Source organism: Danio rerio, chromosome 22 (assembly GCF_052040795.2).
Source record: "Danio rerio strain M-AB ecotype USA chromosome 22, GRCz13ab, whole genome shotgun sequence".
NCBI lineage: Eukaryota > Metazoa > Chordata > Actinopteri > Cypriniformes > Danionidae > Danio > Danio rerio.
Window position 1 is genome coordinate 37,388,351 of NC_141042.1, and position 25,885 is coordinate 37,414,235.

General features: G+C 39.0%; 1 protein-coding gene across 2 annotated transcripts in view; it reads right to left on the reverse strand.

The window, feature by feature from the left end:
* Window positions 1–25,885, reverse strand: part of rnf123 (ring finger protein 123) — a 237,633-nt gene that overhangs the window by 145,961 nt on the left and 65,787 nt on the right. For both annotated transcript variants that reach the window (XM_087304671.1, XM_087304672.1), the window contains exons 30-32: window positions 22,222–22,309; window positions 19,771–19,855; window positions 6,914–7,053 (exon numbers count right to left, since the gene is read on the reverse strand). In XM_087304671.1, coding sequence (XP_087160797.1) covers window positions 6,914–7,053; window positions 19,771–19,855; window positions 22,222–22,309 — 313 coding nt within the window. The remainder of the gene's footprint in view (window positions 1–6,913; window positions 7,054–19,770; window positions 19,856–22,221; window positions 22,310–25,885) is intronic.

Genomic DNA, 25,885 nt, shown 5'->3' on the forward strand with positions numbered 1-25,885 from the left:
TCCAACAACCACTAAAAAACCTACGTAACAGCCATTTGCAGAGGAAAAGACTGTAGGCTTTAAAGGCCTAGGCCAATGGTAATCTCATGCCATAGGCCCTAAAATATTATAATTTCAATTTAATTTCTTGTTCTAAAAACACTATATTGCTTTTATCCTCATTTGAATAAATATAATGTTCGGAAAATATTGACTGCATATTTCCTTTAATCATTTCTTATAATGAATTTTCTATAGTGTATTAATACAATATTATATAATACATTGTAAACACATTTATTGTTGTTATTATTATTTTTAATGTATTATTATATTAAATTTAACAAATCTAAAATTTCTTAGATTTTCATTGTGGGTGTTACATAACCAACAACCACCCAACAACCTCTAAGAAATCTTCCAAAAAATAACAAACAACCTTCTTGGAACCTTCCACCCCGCAAAAAAAAAAAAAAAAAACTTAAAAAAACAAACAACTTCTAAGCAACCTTTAAAAACGAACAATTTCCTAAAAACCACAAACCAACCTCCCAGCAATATTGTAAAAACCAACCAACAACCTCACAGCAACCGTCCAAAAACTAAACTACCTCCCAAAAACTATAAACCAACCTTGCTGCAACCTTCCAACAACTAACCCACCTCCTAAAAATCACCAACCAACTTCCCAGCAACCTTCCAACAACTAACCTACCACCCAAAAACCACCAACCAACCTCCCAGCAACCTTCCAACAACTAAACCACCTCCCGAAAAACCACCAACCAACCACCCAGCAATCTTCTAAAAGCCAAACAACCCCACAGCAATAATCCAAAAACAAAACCACCTCCCAAAATCCACCAACCAACCTCCCAGCGACCTTTCAAAAACTAACCCCCCTCCTAAAAATTACCAACCAACTGCCAAGCAATCTTCTAAAAATCAACCAACAACCTCCCAGCTACAGTCCAAAAACTAAATAACCTCTCAAAAAAACAACAACCAACCTTCAAGCAACCTTCAAACAATGAACCCACCTCCCAAGAACCATGACCCAACCTCCCAGCAAGCCTCTTAAAAGCCTAACAATGTCTCAAAAACCACTACCCAACCTCTCAGCAACCTTCTTAAGACCAACCAACAACCCTCCAAAAATACCCTCAAAAAACACCCACCAATCTTTTAGAAACCTCCAAAAAAAACCACCAGCATCACCCACCAACATTGATAAAACCTTCCAGTAACCTTCCAAAATCTAAATAACCTCATCGAACCACCAACCAACCTCCTAGCAATCTTCTAAAACCAGCCAACAACCACCAAGCAACCTTCAAAAATCTAAACCTCCCAAATAAAAACAACCAACCTTCCAGTAAGCTTCCAAAAAACAAACAACTTCCCAAAATCCATCAATCCAACCTCCCAGCAATCTTCAAAAAAACAATCAACAACCCCCCAGCAACCAAACTAAACAAAAATACCAATCAACTTCCAAGCAACATTCTAAAAACTAACAAATAACCCCCAGCAACCTTCTAAAAACTAAACAACCTTCCAGAAACCACCAACAACCTTCTAAAAACCAACCAACAACCCTCAAAAAACACCCACCAACCACAAACCTCCCAAAACACTACCAGTATCACACAACATTTATAAAACCTCCCAGTAACCTTCTGAAATCTAAACAACCTCTCAAAAACCACCATCCTCCCAAAAACCAAACCACACAGCAAGCTTGCAAAAAATAAGCAAGCCCCAAAAACCACCAAACCACCTCCCAGCAACCTTCTAAAAACCAACCAACAACCACCCAGCTACCTTCCAAAATCTAAACAACTCACCAAATAACAACAACCAACTTTCCAGCAACCTTGTAAAAACTAAACAACCCCCCAAAACCACCAACCAACCTCCCAGCAACTTTCCAAAAACTAAACAACCCCCCAAAAACCACCAACCAACCTCCCAGCAATTTTCCAAAATCTAAACAACCCCCCAAAAACCACCAACCACCCTACCAGCAATCTACAAAAAAACATTTAACAACCTACCAGCAACCTTCCAAAAACGAAACAACCCCCCAAAACCCTCTAAACAACCTCCACAACATTCTAAAAACCAATCAACAACCTCTAGACAACCTTCCAAAAACTAAACAATCCCCCCAAAACCACCAACCAACCTCCAAGCAACCTTTTAAAAAACCTTTTAAACCTTTTAAACCTTTTAAAAAACCAACCAATAACCTTCCAAAGAATAACCTTTAAAAAAACCACCCACCAACCTCTTAGAAACCTCCAGAACACACCACTAGAATCACCCAACAACAGTGCTGCAACCACCATGCAAACCATCCAGGCTGAAACCTCCCTGAACACTCTAGTGACTGCATAGTTACTAGTGTCCCAACAATCACTTAGAACATTCAAGCAACTCCCCAGAATCCACCATCAACCACCTAGCACCATATTTTCTTAAGCGCCACCTACATTTCACTATTAATGCCTCTTTAAGAGTACAACTTTTGCACTAGAGCAGAAAGAAAAGCTGTTTTGATGTTTAGACATTCTCATCAGCCTCTTTCCTGCATCCACCCTTCATTCCAATTTAGCGCTCTCTGAAACCGAGGCAGTAAACACATCACAAACTCCCCCTGGAGACCGCTGCCTCCTAATTCGAGGATCATCGCAGATGAAAGGCACTCCTAAGAGCCAGCCAACCTCCAGGCAAAGCAGCATGCGAATCAAAGTCCAATCTGCAATGAGCAGAATTTCAGTGCTTCAGCTCTCCTGAAAGACATTGATTTAAGAGCAGAGGAGAAAGCCCGGTGAGAAAGAGCTTTCCTGTCTGAGGTTTAATTTACCGCCATTATAGATCAGAGAGGTTTGGCTTTCTCCCGTAACTTCCCCTGAGACTACGAAGCCTGCGTTTTGTAATGACCCAACCACGGGAGGGGCTGGTGCGCTACTCTTCCGAAAAGGTTGTTTCCATGGTGTTCAAAATGATCAAATTAGTGTGCGGCTGGATGAAGTTGTTAATGAGTTGAATGAAGCATGAGGTAAACTGCATTTGCATTTCCTGAAGAAAACACCAGTGGCAGCAAATAAATTGAGTTTAACTCATGTACAACATGCCAACCGTTTAAGCAAACGCTCATTTTCGGAAATAGGCTCATTTTACAAGTCACCAGGAGTTAAACTGTGGAGTTTTACCATGTTTTCATCCAATCAGTCGATCTCCACATATGGCGGGAACACATTTGTCTTAGCTTAGAACATTGACTCCAATTGGACCAGGGGTGTCAAAGTCAGTTCCTGAAGGCCCGCGAGTTTAAAACCTGTGAATTAGACAATAACGTCCCATTCAGCGTCAACGCTTCTCGTTCACTTTGAATGGGTGACGTTAGGCGTTGCCAAACTGCAATGTGGATCTGTCTGCGCTGCTTCAGAGGCGTTGCTCGCTGCAGAAGTTGGGAATAGCTCAACTTTAAGCGCAGACGGAAGCGTCAGCTAATCAGATCGCTGTATGCAAATACACATGCTAGACAGTGGCCTATTGCTGACTAATGGCCCGTTTCCACTGAGTGGTACGGTACGGTATGGTTTGGTACGCTTTTATGGGCGTTTCCACTGTCAAAAGGCATACCGAACCAAACCGTACTGTACCACTTTTTCGGGACCCTTTCGAAAGGGTCCCAAACTGCAGAAAGGGTCCCAAAAGGTGGAGCTACACGCGCAGCTGAACGCTATTGGTTTACAGAGATACGTCATTCGTAGACTCAACAAGCCAGAATGTAAACAAAGGACCCGCCATGTTTGAAATACACAGCGAGAGATTACAGCGGAATTATAAATACATATGCAGCCATGGTCGATCCTGCAAACAAACCCTGTCGTTGTCATGATAAACAGCCACAAAGCCATGGAGAAGAGCAGATTCACCCTGTGCAGTGTAGTTTTTAACGAGCCAGTCTAAAGCCCGAGTGGTTTCGCTTTCTTTCTTGCGCTCGCCGCGCGTCTCTATCTGAAATAACATACTTCTTGATCTGATAATAATAACATGCACTTGATTATTGACAAGCTTTGGAAACCCGATCCTGTGAGAAGCTGACAAACACAAGAGTGACACATTCAGAAAGAAAAGGACAAACGCGAGAGTGGAGCGCGGGAAAAGAGGCTAAGCTAAGGAGCACGTTATTTCTTCAGCAAACGTGAACAAACTGCCTTGTTTTAATCTTTATTATCACCTTTTGGACTAATATGAACTGGGAATGATGGAATGACTCTCTAACAGAGGCTTCATGTGCTGCTGTAGATTGCAGACACAGATGAGAGGTTTTCACTGACTGTAGGCTATACTTTGTGTTGTTTTGAACCTAATTAACGACGAAATGACTGCTTTGAGTAGTTCTTCTGTAGTTGGTAACATATCGGAGACTGTAAGGGGCTGTATGTGTTCATATATGTTCATTTATTTATTTATTTTAATATAAATTATATATAATATAAATATAATTACAGACGTTACAGTAGGCTATTTTGCACTGTCATTGATCTGCAGTTATAATCAACTCCTGTTTATAGAAAAGTTAGTAATAAACATTTATACACAAGTATTTATGTGTGTAAAGCATCTGTTTTGTGAGAAGTGCTTTTCATATGATATGTGAACGACCTTTGCAGCTTTATTGTAGACATTTTTTCTCGAAACTTTGTCATACACCACGCCCACCAAAAGGATACCCTTGGTAGTGGAAACGCAAGCCTGATAAAGGTGACCCGGACCGTACCGTACTGTACCAGTCAGTGGAAACAAGCCATTAATTTCATTGGCTGACGCTGCTACGACGATCACTTTAGCCCCAACTTCAGACACGCCATCAGTCAAGCATTGACGCTGAAGTCCTGTGTGAATGGGGCGTTAGCATCTCGCTTTTCCTATTTAAAGCTTGACCCTTCTGTAGCTACATCATGTACTAGGGCCGACAGAAAATGAAACATTGCTATTTCCTAGGCCAATATGGCAATGAACTATACTCTTATTTTTGCATGGTAATCAAGGGACTTTGCTGCTGTATTATGGCTGTAGTCAGTGTTTAATTTGTGAATTGCGAGGTCCTGGAACAGATCGGGGTAACGGATCCGGTTCATGTTACCCGAGAATGGAAAGGTGTTGCTCACGAAAGTGGAGAGCATGGGGGGATGGGCATTGGATGACGCAGGGGTGTCGCGGATGAAGGACGAATGTGAAGAGTGTGGTGTTGTCACGGACGAAAATGAAGAGGGTTGGGGAGTCGTGGAGGAAAGTGAAAGTAAACTGCGGACGTGAGAGGAGGGCGGCTGAGGAGAGGATCGGTAAAATGAGGTGCTGGAACAGATTTCAGAGGCGCTGGATTTTAAAATGAATCCCTGGCTGTAGTAGGTGCAACTTTTCATTTTCACTTTTCATTTTTCAGTCTTAGTAATTACAGACTTTTTTGAGAAAGACACTAATAATCCAATTACATTTTTTTTGCTAAGCTAAGCTATAAGAGCTCCCACCAGATATGAAGGTCAGCCGAATGAGTTCAAAAATGTTAACATTCTGCTCTATTGCCACAGAAGGACACTAGAAAACGGCTGTAGAGTATTTAGACATTAGATAAAGGATGGCAGTTAACATGGATTGAACCAGAGACACATGGGAACTGTTGCAGAAGGGAGATGGCATAATCAGATAGGTGATGATGGGGAACCATGAACACAGATTGCCAAACACAGAGATTTGACGAATACAGATCTCCTGTCTGGTATTCGTCAAATCTCTCTGTTTGGCAAGCTGGAAACGAGGAGGACTGAACACAATGAACAGAAGGAGACAAGACTGGGAACCAGAAGGGGTTAAGACAGTGGAGATCACAAGGAATAGTGAGTGGTACCTGTAAGTAAACTTCATAACAGTATGAATCACTGACTGTAAGAAGTGTGAAGTCCTCCGTTAACGCAATGAAGTCGGACACTGAGTGAGGAGTGACTGAGGATTTTATTGAGCTGGAGTGATGAATGGTACTGACATGCAGGAGCAGAACTGATAGTAATTAAGTAATGTTGATTGGAGTGATTGAGGTAGGGGAGAACCTGGCCTAACTAACGCCTATAGCCCTATTCACTCATCCAGAACTCTCCGATAACTACAAAGCAAAACCTTCAGAACAACCCAGAACACCACAGTACTACCTACTAATGCTATAAAACACACACCATATTGTCTGCCAATCAGAATGCAAATACCCAGTCGGAATTCCTCACAAATGCCCTACACCATCCAGCAACTGCCTAGAAACATTAAATAAAAGACCCTGTGAAGGCATGGGAACCACCAAAGGCAACTTTGAACAATTTAGCAAGCACATAGCAATAACCTAGCATCCAAAAAAAGAGACTCTCAAAATGTATTAAAAACACCCCTCCATCATGGTGTCAATTTCTGCATTCGTGTTGGCCTCAAAAAGTTCCATAAGTCTAGTTATGAGGCACGTCTTCTCGACACAATCAATGGCTAATAAATATTTTAGAGAGTAAGTAACTTGCAATATGCAAAGATTCATTTTAAACACACGACGGTGGCAATTCAGTTAAACATCAAGGGAAATCATGATTGCATTGTCATTATGAATAATTTACAGAGTCTGATAGAGTTAGTGCGAAGTAATATTACAGGGCTAATCAGCAGAGCGAAGAAAACGAACCCGTAGTTTTAAACAAGCGGAGTTTGATTTAGCTCTGCAACTCAATATAGATCATTTGGAATTAGTGTGCAATTTGGCTAAAGAAATCTTAGCGTAAAGTGCTCTCAAAACACTTCAGCGTATCAGTACATCAACATTGTCTTGTTGAGTTTGAGGTGAGGCTATTTGTCTAAAACGTTTAAAGATTCGAAAGCATCTTACCTCCTGTATCATGCCGATGAATTCAGAGAAGGCCCAGTTGAGCTGGTTTAAGACGCTATTGAGGAAACTGGCAGCCATGTCTCTGTCTTGAATGAGGAGTTCAGCCATGTGCCTCTGCAGCAGAAGGGATGGACAGGGCTCTACAGCCAATCAGAGAAAACAACAAGACATGTATTTAGCAAGGACATCTTCACTATGACAATACTTTTAATGCATAGCTATCAATGGTCATATTGCCAATAAAAAGGTCACAAATTTATGTAAATTTTGTCCTTAAGGGAAGTTTGTACAGTGATCTTATGCCTCATTTTAACTGAGCAGTATGGTACAGTTTAGAACAGTACCTATTTGGTATGGGCTACCCAGATCAGGCTTGCGTTTTCACTGTCACAGTTCCCGTACTTGTAGGCAAGGACAGGAAGCGCGATGTTTATGAAAAGTGTGGGGGGGGGGGGGATAGACCGTCAGGCCACCGGGAAATGTCCTGGTGCTCCCTATGGTCAGTCTGCCCCTGCTTGTAGGTGTATTGCAGGGATGGGCAACTTCGGTCCTGGAGGGCCATTGTCCTGCAGAGTTTTACTCCAACACTAATCAAACACACCTGAACTAATCAGTGTCACTAGAAAGATACAAGCAGTAGTGTTTAATTATGGTTAGAGCTAAACTCTGGAGGACACTGGCCCTCCAGGACCAATCCCTGGCGTAGGCTAGAAGTTGAGGTTGTCATTCTCACTCAAAGAAAAAAGCTGTGTGGACTGTTCACATTTCGCATCTTTTGCGCACTCAAGTTCGGTAATTCAAATGTAAACGCACACAAGTTTAGAAGTGGGACCCCTTGTGCTTTTTGTCTCCCATAAACAACAATGGAGGACATGGAGCAGATCCCGTACTTGCTTCTTGGTAAGTGGCTGTTTGTCACAAGAAGATACAAGCTTTGTTTGAGCTTGAGTGGGCCATGGTTCATTGCTAAGCACCATCATTTGTTTTATTACTGTGTTGTTGTTGTTGTTTTTGGCTGTATTCCCCTGACTTGTTGCAAGTCCGATTGACGAATCTCTGTAAGCAAAAGCATTCAACAATGAGTCTAGCTCCACCCTTTTGGTACCGTACTCTTGTGTTAGGTTCCCTAATTAGTGGTATGGTTTGCCATTTTAGTACTTACGACAGTGGAAATGGGAAAGTGTACCGTACTGTACCAATAAAATACCAATAATAACAATAAAATATTGATTCAGCTTTATTAGCATCTCGCTCAAAAAAATTCAAGAGTTTTAAAAATGTTCCTATTCAAAACTCGACACTCGAGCAATCAAGCAATCAATCAATCAATCAATCAATCAATCAATCAATCAATCAATCAATCAATCAATCAATCAATCAATCAATCAATCAATCAATCAATCAGTGCTGGGCGATTTTTCCGATTTTTTTTTTATTAATTCGAATTTACGTTTTCAGACGATTTAATTTCGAATCAAATCAAGAAATCGAGATTTTTAAAAATATATATATATTTAATACATTATAATGGCACCAATGCGCTTTGGTTCACTCTGTATGAAGCAGGAAGCACACCAGAAGCGCCTCTCGGCGACGCGCCGCACAGCACCACGATTCAGGACGCAGATCATATTTCAGCCATGCCACAGAGCGCCATCTGATTAGTTTCATGTTAAATATCATGCGAATGTGTGCGTCTGGTGTGTGATAGTTTAAACGGTCATGTGCGCGCCGTGTCTCTGCGCTTCTGGTGTGCGACCTGCTTGAGTGCCTGTTAAAGGGTGAAGTCATGTAGGATTTTCCTTGTTGCATTAGTCTGAGTCACGTCTGTGTGGATTGTCAAGACATTCCCTCATCAAGTCGATAAACTCGATCTCAACATGTATGAAGGACGTAAATGCCTGCCATGTGAAAAAACGCGCCGATGATTTGGTTTGAACACGAGCAGAAGTGAGGGACTGTAGCAGTGAAAATGAAAGTACCCACCCCCATGATGTCATTTAGTGGACCTAGTTGAAAACCAGACAGATCAGGCAGCATAATACAGAGAGTGGACCAAAGCGCATCAAGTGATCGGTATTTAAAAGGGGGAAAAAGAAAATAGATTAAATATATTAATTTATATTAGGCACACATCTGGTACTTGTTTTTGCTCCTGCTATGCGTCCATAACTTCACAGATTGGGTTAAATTAGGCTTTACAGTTTCCATGTTCAGTCCTTTTCTTCCACTGTATCTTTTTAAAGAGGCCATATTATGGGTTTTTGAAAATGCCCTTCCAGGTAGTGTGTAACACAGCTCTGAGTGAAGTAAAGTATCCAGCTAAGGCTTAAATCTGTAAGTAATAATCAAGGAACTTTGCTGCCATACCATGACTGAAGCAGGCGCATTGATATTACGCAGTGGTGTTAAGATATTAAAATAAAAGTGCTCCCACCAGACCTGGGGCCTCATGTTTGAAGACTTGCGTGGAAATCTTACTAAAACATTGCGTACGCACAAAGCTGTAAATGTGCGTACGCAGAAAAAAATTCAGATGTATGAAACACTGCGTACGCCGAATCTCACGCATATTCTTTTGTAAATCCGAATAAACGTGAAATTGAACACAGCATGCACGAGCACAAAACCCCTCCCTGCCTCCTCCCCCGTATGAATATGCTAATGACTATGCTAATGGCAAAATCCAACGAAAAAGCAATGGCAAAAGCAAGAAAAAAGAGAAACTTTGAACAGAATGTGAATTGGAGGTGCTGCTTTCGGAGGTAGACCGGAGAAAAGCGGTGTTATTAGCAAGTTTGTTCTCCGGAATTAACAACAAAAGAAAAAAAATAGAGTGGGAGAGTTTAGCTGATGCGGTTAACACAGTTGGGTCTGAACATCGCACTGAGTGCATTAAAAAAAGAAATAGTGTGGTTTATATCTGTAAAATGTTGCAGTACCCTTAACAGTCTCAGTGGCGCACCTCGTAAGACGCATGTGATCATGTATTGACACGTTCGAGCATGAACTCGGTTCGAATCCAGCGGCTGATGAACTCTTTCTTCTTTTTTTCCCCGCTACATATCAGATTTTGCCGACTATTTATCACGAGAAAGACAAGTAGGAATCATCAATAAGTTTGTGCAACATATTTTATTTGCACATTTATTGAATGGAAATGTTTCTGATTCACGCATGCAAATTCATCTTCAGATAGTGTCTTTATAGCAATGTGCGTGCAGTAGATAGCTCAGATTACATTGGGAAAACAGGCGACTGCTGCAAATTGCGCTTCAATGTTTGGCTGGTCAACTGCATGGTATGGAAACCTTATATACCTGCTAGATGAACCCGTCTCATACAGCTGCCATTGCAAGGCTCAGACACTTTGTAGAGAGGAATTTAACACAACTGCCTCTAGGAGTCGCCAATGGAAATAAAACAGACACGCACAAAAAATGTGCGTACGCCTGCCAGAAAGCTGCCGTGAAGCTGCGCACATTCCCACGTTCAGTTCATTGTTAGTAAATCCAAACGTGAGCGATTCTGAGCGTGAAACCTGGCGTACGCAAAGTTTTTGTGCGTACGCAGCGTTGATGCATGAGGCCCCTGGAGATGGGCTGAATGGGCTCAAAAATGAACAGTTTAAATGTAGTGGACTTGTAAAAAGAAAAGAGTAGTGCTCCTATAAGCATGTGTCTATTTTGGTTGAATATGAATATGCCTATTCTGATGTGTGCCATGGCTTGATGCCACTCAACCTCGATTATTTTCTTAGCACCCGCACATATCTGTCTAACCTTTTTCTTACTTTAGTTTTTGAAAGTGGATGAGAGTATTGGATAAGTGATCAGTCTCTTGAGGAGAGGCGTGCTTTGCTTATAAGTAGACGTGGTGCTATTAACATCAAATATGCCTCATCACTGCCGCCTAACAAGGATCGTGATTGTGTATTTCTCAGCGGAAAGGCAAATCGAAAGGTTGCTGTTAGGGGGGACAGTCATTCCATCACACTCAGTATTACGAAAGGCCTATCTGTCTACCCATAACACCTGAGTACCACACAAGAATACCTTAAACCAAAAATGATTTCGTTCAACCCACAACCCTAATTACTGATTAAGAAACAAAGCAGCAAACATTAAACCAACGTGGACATACGAGAAGGTAAACATTCAGCTCGGCATACTGCATTCATAACAGAATGACGACAGCAGATAACAAAATAGAGGGCTGATGGGAAATCACGTCTCCCGCCCTTCCTTAGACATTCTATTACTGCTATCTGACCATGTCTGGAGAACAAAGACAGGGCACTCTCTCTCATTATACGCGCACAAAGAGGACACTGGGTAATTTAATACCTTATCTGGAAAAGCACAGCGATCGGCAAACACGCTAAAAGCCTCGGAGTGTTAAAAGCAAGAGCAAGCAATGGCAATAAAGCTCTAAACAGAGCTAATCATTAGACGCAGAGGTGCAGGTCTCCGATAGAGATGCAACCTTTATGTTTAATTAGATGAAGTCTGTGGAAGTGGCAGCATGGAAAACAAGGACCCAGGGGTAATGAGGGCAGGCCATAACAGAGATCAGGTAGTAGGCACGACATGCACGTTATAGACATTACGAGGCAAGAAATTGCTCCATTACTGAAGTTGGTTCAATTTAAAATCGCTTTGGGTTAAGAACCAATAAACAAACAGACAGGAACACCATGCAAAATTCAGCTCCCCTAAAGGGAACACAAACCTCCATTATCATTTGCGATATCTCGTACTTGAATGAGGGGTTTATATATGGAATCAGTTTAGTCTCAAAAGAAATTCATGCAAAAGACACGATGTACACATGCGTAGCCAAATTCACGTGCATAAAATCAAATTCACGTGCGTAAAATATTTATTTATATACACAAAAATTTTTCACGTGCTCAAAATAAAAATACATTTTCATGAAATACGTTTCACAAATGCAAAACACCATTTGCAAATGTATAAGAGTGTACAAAAAGTTTTGAATGTTTAAAACTTGCGAGTTCAATAAATAAGAAGACAATAAATAAGAAGAGCGGAGCTGCGGCAAAATAATGGATAAAAAGAGTGAGGCTATGGTCAAATAATTAAATAAATGAAAAAAGTGCGACTGCGACTGCTGTTTTCTCCGTTCACCATGCTGGAGAGAAACAGTATGCGCAAATAAAGCGCAGAGTTGGTGTCATTGACTACAGCTCTCCTCTGATTGGCTGAAAGGTACGAGTTACCCTGCCTCTGGCAGGAAAGTCTAAAAACTACTCACACATGTATCCAGGGGGAGTCGTAAGTTAATGTGCAAATCCTCTCTCATTCAGAATGAACTCGCAAGTTTCAAACATTCAAGACTTTTTGTACACTCTTATACATTTGCAAATGGTGTTTTGCATTTGTGAAACGTATTTTATGAAAATTTATTTTTATTTTGAGCACGTGAACATTTTTTGTGAATATAAATAAATATTTTACGCACGTGAATTTGATTTTATGCACGTGAATTTGGCTACGCATGTGTACATCATGTCTTTTGTATGAATTTCTCTTGAGACTAAACTGATTCCATATTTATAAGACTATTCAATTCAATTCAATTCAGCTTTATTTGTATAGCGCTTTTACAATGTAGATTGTGTCAAAGCAGCTTCACATAAATGGTCATAGTAACTGGAACAGTGTGGTTCAGGTTTTAGTGTTTAAGTTAAGTTTGGACTATCATGAAAGATTCATAACCTTGACATGACGCATATCAATATAGATTGTTCATTATGTAGCATGCTCAACTCGACAATTCATCTCGAGGGAAAAACATCCCCTGAGCAAACTAGAGCAAGTGACCTCTGTGTTTAGTTTGAACAAACCATAAGACCACCAATGTATCGTCAGGAGCCACAGGAATTTATTTTGCTGCCTATACAGAGTAGATACAGAACTTCTTAAGTTGAATTGAATACCTTTTACCACCTTTTTTAATACCTTCGAAAAAAAATGTAATACCAGCACGACTTGAAGGAGCTGCAACTGTAGTGGCGTAAATGAAATATCTTTTCAAATGAAATAACATTGTTTGCGAGTCAAAATCGGGGCTAAAATCATGCAGTCTGAACTCGGCATTAGTGTCTTCAGTCCCTAAACGTCTTTAAGTGTTGTGAAAAGGAACGGGAACATTACAAATAAATAAATGCTTTACTGATCCAACTTTTTTTAAAATGTGTTGCAAAAAACTCAATTTGAATATGTGTTTACAAGGAACATATTTAATAATGTTTGTTGTAGTATCTGCAATAAAATACAAGTCAAAGTTAATTTAGATATCACTACTTTCGTTTTTTATTTGCATCTTCCATACTGTCCCAACCTTTCCTGATTTAGGGTTGTAAAGTGACAATAACCAAAACGGCACAATTTGGATCAAAGCCTAAAAGTGTGACTATGAAGTATTGAGAGTATTTATATACAGGGCTTTACATTAACACTCGCCAACCCGCCAAAAGCATGTAGATTTCAGTTGTGGCGGGTTAGACAGCCACTAGCCACTATGGCTGACTGAAACTCATTGTTAAATTGCTAGTGCTGGCCTGTCGTCATTAGATTAGATCGTTTGTCTATATGCGTGCAAATGTGATCTTAGAACCGAGAAGCAGCATGACTGACTAAAACAGCTTTTTTCGCGGTAGCAAACGAAAGCAGGTAAATACCGAATGAGAGGATGACGCACACGGTGAGACAGGCTTTCCTCACTTGCGAGTGTGGTATAGCTCCGGTGCCGTTTCCTCACTCAAAGCAACCTAGCCTGTAAACGAAACTAGAGCGATGCTCGTGCACCCGCAGTCCTTCAAGGGCTTTAGATTCTTTGTGAGCAGCAGCAGTTGTTGCCGCTTTCGCTTTAACCATTTTTTGAACAGATTAAAAATTGGCCTAACATTAACCGTGTACATGGCATCATCCTTTCATTATCGCACACAGAATGTATATATGTGTGTGTGTGTGTGTGTGTGTGTGTGTGTATATATATATATATATAAATATATACATACACACACATACAGTTGAAGTCAGAATTATTAGCCCCCTTCAAAATTTTTTCTTCTTTTTTTTAAGTATTTTTCAAATTATGTTTAACAGAGTAAGGAAATTTTCACAGTATGTCTGATAATATTTTTTCTTCTAGAAAAAGTCCTATTTGTTTTGTTTCGGCAAAAATTAAAGCAGTTTTAAATTTTTTAAAAGCCATTTTAGGGACAAAATTATTAGCCCCTTTAAGCTATTTGCTTTCTTGATAATCAACAGAACAATCTATTGTTATGCAATAACTTGCCTAATTACCCTAACCTGCCCAGTTGAACCTTTAAATGTCACTTTAAGCTGTATAGAAGTGTCTTGAAAAATATCTAGTAAAATATTATTTACTGTCATCTTGGCAAAGATAAAAGAAATCAGTTATTAGAAATGAGTTATTAAAACTGTTGTGTTTAGAAATGTGTGGAAAAATCTTCTCCCAGTTAAACAGAAAAAATAAACAAGCGGTCTAATAATTAGGGGGGGGGGGGGGGGGGTTGGGGGGCTAATAATTCTGACTTCAACTATATATATATATATATATATTTATATATATATATATATATATATATATATATATATATATATATATATATATATATATATATATATATATATTTATATATATATATACATATACACACACACACACACACAAATAAATCCAGAATTTTGGACTGTAGCCTACATTTTAAGCAGCGTAATTAGCTAATGATTTGGAGTAGGACACGGAGGAGACACATTAATCACATGATAATTGGCACAATTATGAGGTTAAAAAAACAACAACAAACTACTGGCAAGGACAAGGCATGGCTAGAAGGGATTGAGGGAGCAAAACATGACTTCAAAACAATCCTATATGACAGATCTATAGCTAACTTTAATACTGGGGGGGAAGTCAGATGGACACTACATTTAAATGAGGCTACATCAGAGCAAACTCACACTTAGGATGGGGTTTAATAAGGGTCGGCCAAAGGTGACAAACGGGAGCGAAACTTACTTTGAAAACTAGCAATTGACAAATCCCCTGGATGTCATGCAAATGAGAGTGGAAAAAGATGGAATTAGCATTGAGACGAGACGTATCAGACCAGGGAAGGAATTCATGCATCAAGGACTAGACAAGCTCAAGTGTCCTTTCACAAAGTGACGACTTCACAATTTATTCCCCCTTCAGCCGAGCATTAAGTGCCCCTCACATCTCTTCTAGTATGCAAATGTCATGTGGGATGTGCGTTACCCACTTCATATAAGATCGAACCATTGACAAATTAATGGATATTAAGAATCATGATTGTAATTCTCTTTTTGTTACAGTTCAAGGTGTAAATCAGACACAGTGTTAATGATACATGAAGTCATCTTTTTTACCAACAGTGATTAGATTGTATAATCAACGTCATAATAGCTGATTAGTGTAGAATTTCTATTGTTAATAGTAACAATTTAAGCTTTACTTTTATACGACAGTATTGTGATGATAGAAAAGCATAGGGAGCAGAAAGAGAGTGAAAGGATCAGAATAGTAACTCGAGCCGGGACTTGAACTCGGGTCTCCGTTAGCCAGAGGTCGCATAACCGTACGTTCACACCGAAAGCGGCGAGAGCGTCAAAGCAGCCGAAGTCATTCATTTTCAATGAGAGCCGGCGGCGATAAGCGGCGAGGAGCAGCGCGGTGCGTTTTCGCCGGCGTGAGCATCGAGGAGAGTTGAAATGAAGTCAACTTTATGGTAATGAGCTATGACGCGGTTCGGAGGCAAGCAATTAGAATGTCCATCAGTCCATCGCTTGATAGCAGTTCAGAGAACACAGACCTGTGAACTTTGGTTCCGACCATAGTTGTTCCCAAGGGTTTGATTATTGCAGTCGCCAAATTTCCAATTATTTACAATTTTTTCCTACAGGAACATACATTAAATAAGTTACTGGCGAGTTACTGATGTTCATTAATGTTATATAAGTTTATCTTAAAAAAGCGGGAATCTCACGCGATGTGACAGTACAAAACAGTATTGCTGCTTCAGGATATTTCAGACATATGGACACATATTGGATAAATAGAGCAAAGCCACACCACACGCAACTTGATCTTCCATTGTTATATGAATTTGATGAGAAGTGCGCAACATTTTCACGGTAGAAACATGTTTTATGCAGGAATGTAACTGATATGCTGCAACGGCTCCTTTAAATATGAGATCAATGTAGCGAGTTTTGACGCTCTCGCCGCAGGAGCCGAAGGCAGACAGCGTTGTCGCCAGGGCGGTCAAAGCGACCTTGGACGCTCTCGCCGCTTTTGGTGTGAATGTATGGTTAGACTTTCTCTTTGTCCGTCATTTTGACGGAGAGGGTTGTAAAATTTCCGTCAACAGGAACAGCAACAGGAATTTATTTGGGATGGGGATGGGTTGACTTAAAATGGCAATAGTTATTTTTTTTTCTCATCTCCATGATGACAGCACATAATATTTGACGAGTTATTCAAGATACTAGTATTCAGCTTAAAGTGACGTTTAAAGGCTAGACTAGGTTAAAGTTAAAATAATTAGGAAAGTCATTGTATAACAGTGGTTTATTTTGTAGACAATTCAAAACAAATATTGCTTAAGAGGGTTGATAATATTGACTTTAAAATGGCTTCAGAAAATAAAAACTGTTTTTATTCTAGCGAAACTAAAACAAATAAGACATTCTACAGAAGAAAAAATATTATAGAAAATACTGTGAAAAATTCCTCAATCTGTTAAAAATCAATTTGGAAATATTTGAGAAAGAAATAATAATTCACTGGAGGAAAAATAATTGTGATTCCAATTGTATTCACCTTATTCTCCGCCAACGAGCGGGCACTGACACTTAAATCTTAATGGCTCGAGATTCCATTCATTTTTGACGTTAAAAACTGCTCGTTACGCTGATTGATGTTGCAATTTGATATATTCTTATTAGATTATTCTACTTGGTCTGTATAGTCATGCAAACATTTGTTTGTAGAGCAAGTAGTTTGACCATTTTCTGCCGTTTATTATTCTTAGTCATTTCTCCCATAGGCGACTGAATCGGAAGACAATCGCGAAAACAGGCGCACTTCCGCATTTTAGAATAGGGTCAATAGCATACATCTTGGATGGCCTGACAGCATTTTCACTTTAAGCTGAACTACCCCTTTAAATGTAATCTGATATGGGGAACTATTTGCGGTCCAAGCAGTGGACGGTTTGCCTAAATGGAGAGTCTCAGATAAAAACTATTGATCTGACAGGCTGCTGAAAGAATACCCAGACGAGAGAACAGTCACGTCCTTCCCGAGCCTGAGTGTGTGTGTGTGCATGAAAGCGCCAGGTTTGACTTTAACGAGTCGGAAGCGAAATGAGACTCTTTACAGTCGTGCGGAACATCGGCATGATGTCAAAACGCTCTAGTAAAAACAGCATCTGCACTCAGCGTCCGACATTAATGATCTGCACTTCATAATAGCGTCAGCGGGGATGCAGAATCCAGGGACGGAAACAAAGACTATATTTACAGTAATATCAGATTGATGCGAATACTGTCATTCCCGTCCACTCGCTCTGTTTTTATATGCAGCTTTTGTTAAAAACCTGCAGAAATTAGATATTAAATATGTTTTAAAGGAATGTGTTGGCTCAGTATGGCGGCTCAGTGGTTAGTACTGACACCTCACAGCAAGATGGTCACTGGTTTAAGTTCAGGCTGGGCTAGTTGGTATTTCTGTGTGGAGTCTGCATGTTCTCCCCGTGTTGGCGAGTGTACGGGTGTTTCCCAGTACTGGGTTGCAGCTGGAAGACCATCTGCAGCGTAAAACATATTCTGGAATAGTTGGCGGTTCATTCCACAGTGGCAACCCTTACTAAACAATGGGCTAAGCTGACGGAAAATGAATGAATGCCCCCAAAAAAGTAACAGAGAAGCTGCCATAATTCAAGGATATTTCTAATAAACTAATAATTTAGTAATGAATGAGACTGCTCCATGAAGTGTTTATAATGAGAAATAGCTCTCGAGTGTGTTTTTGACTTGTTATTATAAGTATAAATGAGTCTAGTGCATTCTGGGATTGATTGGAAAAGTATTGTGGGACATGAATAAAGTGAGTTTCACATGAGTTTACTTCCAAGGCAGCTTTTTGTCTATTAAATGCTTTCCATCGCTTTTAAATAAAATTAATTTGGGGGTTTTTGTCTTTGTAAATAGTCTGGTATAGGATATGACTTGATATTAATACCATGAATTACCATTTTATTCTTCTGATTTTGTCTTTAATCAGCGGAAAGCCCTAATTAAACTGCATTTATATGACATTTACATTTAATCATTTTGCAGACACTTACAAGCCACTTATATTAGAAAGCAACAGAAGTAATCAAGGAACAACGAGAGAGAGAGAGTGAGAGCAAGAGTATTATAATTGTTTAAAATATAAAATATACACTGTAGTTCAGCTAAAGTAACTTAATTTGTGTTCTGAAGATAAATGAAGGTATCAGGGGTTTGAAACGACAATAGTTTGAGTATTTAATAGCGTATTTTAAATTTTTTAAACTACTTTAACTCCAAAAGACCTTATTTGAGATGTTGACAGTCCTATTTGTGTCCCACGCTGCCAAAAACACTATTAGGACACTTATATTTCACCATAAAGTGAAAATTGCTTGTTTTGGCGTTATTTCGAGCAAATTCGTTCTTCCGGTTTGAAAAGAAATGTTGAAACTACGTCACAGCAATATATTTAGTGTTATACTTTATAAAATACTGTGTGTAAAAATCCAAATCAAACACGGAGACTCTCAAAAACCCTTTTGTGTGAGGAACTACTTTCTTCTGATCTACTGTTCTGCTGTCACTCTATGTGGGCGGAGTAATACACAAGGGTGAAGAGGCAGTACGAATGCTGTTATTACAAAATATTGGATGACTATCAGCCAATCAGATTTGAGAACCAGACAGAAGTGTTGCATATATATATATATATATATATATATATATATATATATATATATATATATATATATATATATATATATATATATATATATACATATATATATATATATATACATATATATATATATATATATATATATATATATACATATATACATATATATATATATATATATATATATATATATATGTGTGTGTGTGTGTGTGTGTGTGTGTGTGTGTGTGTGTGTGTGTATATAAATATATATATATATATATATATGTATATATGTGTGTGTATGTATGTATATATATATATGTATATATATATATATATATATATATATATATATATATATATATATATATATATATATATATATATATATATATATATATATATATATATATATATATATATACACATACACACATATTTAAATGTAACTTTAATGGTAATGGAACTTAAAGTAATGGAACTTTAAAATTTCTTTATAAATACATTAATAACAATTGTCATGCCAATAAAACAATGATTAAATTTAAATTGAATCGAGAGAGATAGAGACTGTGTTTGTCTATTTTTGCTTCTTTTTTCTGTCATTTTAATTAATTTATTTATCATTTATTGTATATTTGAACTATTTAAGCCTTTCCCATATTTTATGTACAGTGAAAAAGCTTCGGCAATACTGTAAAGTGGCACAGAAGGAAATGAGCATAGAAAAGTAAAGATGTTTTTTTTTGGTTTTTTCGAAAGTTTTGAGAAGACAAAAAACAGAGGTACATTTTGAAGCTGTGCTAAAAATAAAGTAGCAGGAGGACAGGACAGCCACTCACTTTGCAGGCTGGGCAGGTTGGCGTCCTCGGGTTTGGTCTTCAGCAGATGAGGAAGACGAGTGTACCTGTAGCCAAAGCCACAACCCTGTAGACAGGAGGAATAAAACGTAACACTTCAAACAGTCGGCAAAATCACGGAATCAAATGTTATGCAGTTTTATTAAGTAGTTGCTCAAAAATAATCTTTTATTCAGTCATTAAAAGTCTGTACACTAAAAGAACACTACCTGACAAAAAATGTGTCGCCTATCCAAGTTTTAGGAACAACCAATAACTTGACTTCTAGTTGATCATTTGGTATCAGAAATGGCTTATATGAAAAGCAAAGGCCTCTAGATAACACTTAGTTGATCACAATAAAATCTGATCATGCCTTGATTTTAAATGATTTCATTAGGACAGTAAGGTCTGACTTTACTTAGACTAAAGTCTCATCACTGAACAGAAATAATGTCCAGTGTAGGATATAAAGGCATGCTGCGGTGGAAACAGAATGAATATTGTGTCTGACTCCATCATGAGCTTGGAGGACTGCATCCATACATCTCTGACATGACTCAAATCACTTAAGTCATCTGAAATGACAAAGAAAACGTTCTTGCAGGACTCCCAGAGTTCATCAAGAGTCTTTGGGTTCATCTTCAATGCCTCCTCCTTCATCTTACCCCAGACATGCTCAATAATGTTAATTTCTGGTGACTGGGCTGGCCAATACTGGAGCACCTTGACCTGCTTTCAGGGACTTTGATGTGGAGGCTGAAGTATAATGCTGCGTTCACACCAGATGCGGAACGCTCGAATAAATCACGCTAATCGCATGTAAATAGCCGCATGAACATTTGAGTTTACTCGCTTCATTCACGCGTCAAATCCCACTTCATTTGTGCGTCAAATCCGCTTCATTCGCGCGTCAAATTGACTTCAGAACAGACGCGGATTTGTGTGATGAGCAGGGCTTCTGTCTGCCCGGTGACTCTAGCTTCGTTGCTAAATGGCTAACATGGATTTTATGAAGAAAATAACAGTGTTTATGTGCTTTATGAAGGCTGAAAAACAGCATAGATATGTTTAGGGTCGTGTCTGAGTCCACTAAATTCTTTCAGAGGTGCATCCGGCTCTGTGAGCTCATAAACTCCTCCAGAAACTGAACCTGGCTGACCGAGGCTTTCAGTGGTGCTTCTGACTAAGCCAAGCCCAGTTTGATTAACTTATTGTTGGTGTCAGCTTTCCACCAGGATACGTCATACGTCATAATCACGCCCCCACAAGAGCAAGCTACTGATTGGTTAACGTGGAGCAAATGTCCGCTGAAGTTCAGATTTTCGAACTGAAGCGATTCGCGCGAAATGCGCGTTAACTACGTCAAATGCACAAAACACTGAACTCGCGCGCATCATTTGCACATATCGCACCATTCGCACCGCACCATTCGCGCAATTGCGTCATTCGCGCCGCGCTATTCGAGTGTATCGCGCCGCAGGACGTCTATTCGCGCGTTTGCATTGACTTAACATGTAAATCACTCGCACTTGACGCACATTCCGCATCTGGAGTGAACGCAGCATAAGAAGGAGCTCTATCCTGCTGAAGAATTTGCCCTCTCCTGTGGTTTGTAATGTAATGGGCAGCACAAATGTCTTGATACCTCAGGCTGTTGATGTTGCCATCCACTCTGCAGATCTCTCACCTGAATGTAACCCCAAACCATGATTTTTCTTTCACCAAACTTGACTGATTTCTATGAGAATCTTGGCTTCATGTGTGTTCTAGTAGGTTTTCTGCAGTATTTGTGATGATTGGGATGCAGTTCAACAGGTGATTCATCAGAAAAACGGACCTTCTGCCACTTTATGGGATCATCGACAAGACCTTTGTCAGGTAGTTTATATACTATTAAAGTCAAAATTATGAGCCCTCCTGTGATTTTTTTTGCTAATATCATACACCCCTAATGTGACTGCATTAACTAGTGATTAAAACTGGCATCGGGTTAGTAACAGAACATGTATAAAAAACAATGGAATTAGGAAGATAATATCTGACTTTAATATTCATGTGTGGCTTTTTATGACAGTCTGTTGTGCTCAACAATCTGTGAAACATTAACATTATCATAAATTAAACTGCAATCAACAGAACAACACTCAAACAAATGACCAACAGACACATAATCGTACTTTTAAGGTTGAATAAACCCAATGTTCTTTCTTTTCGAGATATAAAACAACTCATCCTTTTATTTAAGTCACTGAGAGCTGAATAAATGTTAATAAGTAAATGGGAGTAGCTGGTTTGGTAATGTTAAAATGGAAATGGCGGAGATATGCTGCATAATGGCCCTGATATAATGCAACTATTCTGAGCTGGAATCTAATGGCATAATGGAGGAAGAGGAGGAGATGAAAAGAAGGAGTGAAGGGGAGGATAATGCAGCGAAGAAAATTAGCGTACCCTCCAAAGACGAACCAGGATCCAGTTGGTTTGAGCCCAGGGTCTCTGCTCATATGGAGCCAGTAAGTTTTTCATCATAGCCATCCGCCTGAAAGGGGGTATATTAGAAATAATCATTATACAAATGACAAAACAGGGGGGAGAGGAACTAAATGCACAAATTAAAGCAGATTAAGACAACAGGAGCTTTCACAACATGACAAAATCCCCAGTAATTGGCAAGTTTTATGTCATTTTTAGGTGTGAGGTTGCACAGGTTGTTCATAATGGTGTATAATTTACAAACTAGATTGTTGCAAGTTTCAAGATCATAACAAAACTAAAGCCTAAACGGAGGAAGCAAAAAAAATCACCCAAAAAAGCTATATAATACAATCCAAAAAAGATTTAAAATTAATTTAAAAAATCAAGCAAAAACAAAACAAAATTAAAGCTGCAAGCAGCGATGATAGGGACCTCGCACCCGGGCTCACCGCCGTCTGGTGGCCTCAGGATGACAGAGAACAGCGAACAATATTAATTTAAGCCGATGTATATAAAGAACCCGAGAAAATCACAAATTTATGTCAAACTTCCTCCTGTCACCAGGTGGCGCTATGACTGTGACTCAAGATTGGCATGTAGATGTCTTCAGTAGAGGAATCTTATCCACCATGTGAATTTTCAGCCAGATCAGACATTGTGTGGCTGAGTTATAAGCCAAACTACCTTCTACCAGCAGGTGGCGCTATGAGAGACTCAATATAATTATGTAGATGTGCACGGGAGAGTACTTTCATCAACCATGTGAAGTTTCAGGCTGATTGGATATTGTGTGGTTGAGTTATAATGCAAACTACCTTCTGCCAGCAAGTGGCGCTATAACTGACTCAAGATTGGCATGTAGATGCCTTCAGTAGAACAATTTAATCAACCATGTGAAGTTTCAGGCAGGTCAGACATTGTGTGGCTAAGTTATGAGCCAAACTACCTTCTGCCAGCAGGTGGCGCTATGACTGACTCAATATTGTTCTGTGGATGTGTTCAGGAGAGGAATTTTATCAACCATGTGAAGTTTCAGGCAGATCGGACATTGTGTGGTGTAGTTATAAGGACTTCCTGTTCCATGGCGAAGCGTTGAGGTTTTTCATGCCGCCACGGACTCACCCCTCTGCAAAAACTCTAGATCTTCACAATATATCATCGCTAGAGCTTTCAGATGACAAGACCCAATTTTGGTGCTGATACAATAAAATTTGGTGAAGTAGTATGTTACAATGTAAAACATGTCATTTCCTGTGGCCAGCTGGTGGCGCTATAACTGTATCTGGATATTGGCTTGTAAATGTGTTCAGGTCAGGACTCTTATCAAACCTGTGAATTTTGAGGCAGATCTGATAATGCATGCTTGAGTTATAACGACTGCCTGTTTTGTGGCGAATGGTCAAAGTTTGCGAGGCCGCCATGGACACGCCCATCTATAAAAACTCAAAAGCTGCGCAATTTAACATCGCCAAGGCCTTTAGATGACAAAACCAAATTCTGGTGTTGATCGGATAAAATCCCTTGGAGGAGTTCGTTAAAATACAACGCCTGGAAATGGCAAAAATGCCACTTATTCGCCGAAGGAAGTTAAAAATATCCTACTTCCTGTTGGGTTTGAGTTATGGCTCCAAGAGACTTTTTCGTATATTTTGGCATGCTTGAGGTGTGTGCCAATTTTCGTGCATGTGCGTGATTCGTAGATTGGGGGCTCGTCCGTTTAAGTTTTCTAGGTGGCGCTGTCGAGTCATTTTGCCACGCCCACTTCAATATTGTTATGAAGATGTGTTCAGGAGAGGACTTTTATCAACCTTGTGAAGTTTCAGGCAGATCGCACATTGTGTGGTTGAGTTATAAGGACTTCCTGTTCCATGGCGAAGCGTTGAGCCTTGTCGTGCCGCCATGGACACGCCCCTCTCCGAAAACTCTAAATCTTTACAATATATCATCGCTAGAGTTTTCAGATAACACCACTCAAATTTGGTGCTGATACGATAAAATTTGTGGGAGTTAGTTTGGTTCAGTGTAAAACATGTCATTTCCTGTGGCCAGCAGGTGGCACTATAACTATATCTGGATATTGGCATGTAAACGTGTTCAGGTCAGGACTCTTATTAAACGTGTGAATTTTGAGGCAGATCGGGTGATGCATGTCTGAGTTATAACGACTTCCTGTTTTGTGGCGAATCATCAAAGTTTGCGAGGCCGCCACGGACACACCCATCGACGAAAACTCTAAAGCTTCGCAATTTAACATCGCCAAGGCCTTTAGATGACAAAACCCAATTTTGGTGTCGATCGGATAAAATCCCTAGGAGGAGTTCGTTAAAATACAACGCCTGGAAATGGCAAAAACGCTACTTTTTCGCCGCAGGAAGTCAAAAATATCCGACTTCCTGTTGGGTTTGAGATATGGCTCCAAGAGACTTTTTCGTATGTTTTGGTGTGTTTGAGGTGTGTGCCAATTTTCGTGCATGTGCGTGATTCGTATATCGGGGGCTCGTCCGTTTAATTTTTCTAGGTGGCGCTGTCGAGTCATTTTGCCACGCCCACTTCCGAAGCCCATAACAAACGTAAATTTTCGCCACTTCTGAGGCGTGTGCAAAGTTTCGTGAGTTTTCGGGCATGTTTAGCCCCTCAAAACCGCGATTCATTCCGCGGAAGAAGAAGAAGAAGAAGAAGAATAATAATAAACAGAGCAATTCCAATAGGGCCTACGCACCGTTTCGGTGCTCGGTCCCTAATTAACATCGTAATAGAAAATTACCACAAAACAAAACCCATAAAAACAAAAACAAACAACCAACCAAGCAAAGCAGCATAAAAAAGGAAAACTAAACAATCTCAAACAAAACATTCAATTAAAAAAAAAAAAATATTAGGCAAGTCATTGTAAAACGATGGTTTGTTCTGTAGACTATAGGAAAAAATAAAGCTTAAAGGGGCTAATCATTTTGACCTTAGAATGGTGTTTAAAAATTAAAAATTGCTTTAATTCTAGCTTAAATAAAACAAATAAGACTTTCTCCAGAAAAAAAAAAAATATTATCAGACCTACTGTGAAAATGTCCTGAATAATTTGGGAAATATTCCAAGGGGGGGGTTTTGGGGGGCGAAAAACTCTGACTTCAACAAATATATATATATATATATATATATATATATATATATATATATATATATATATATATATATATATATATATATATGTAGTTGAAGTCAGAATAATTCATTTCAAGGAAACAATCAAAAGTAAACATTAAACATAGGACTTTTTTCTTATTTGTGCTTACTTGTATCAAACTAAACTAAACATAAAATGCACAACAACAAAGACAACAACAAAATATATATATATATATATATATATATATATATATATATATATATATATATATATATATATATATATATATATATATATATATATAATGATCCAAAACAAACAAAAAACAAAGCCGGGTAAAGCAATCAAACACAAAACAAAAGCAATACTAAATCATAGAAAAAAGGGAACTAAAGGAAAAACCTAACAATGGCAAACTTTAAACAAAAGAAATAAACACTAAAGACATCAAAACAAAGTAATAATACACAATGCTAAAAAATAAAGCAAAGCAAACGAAATCAAACCATAAATACA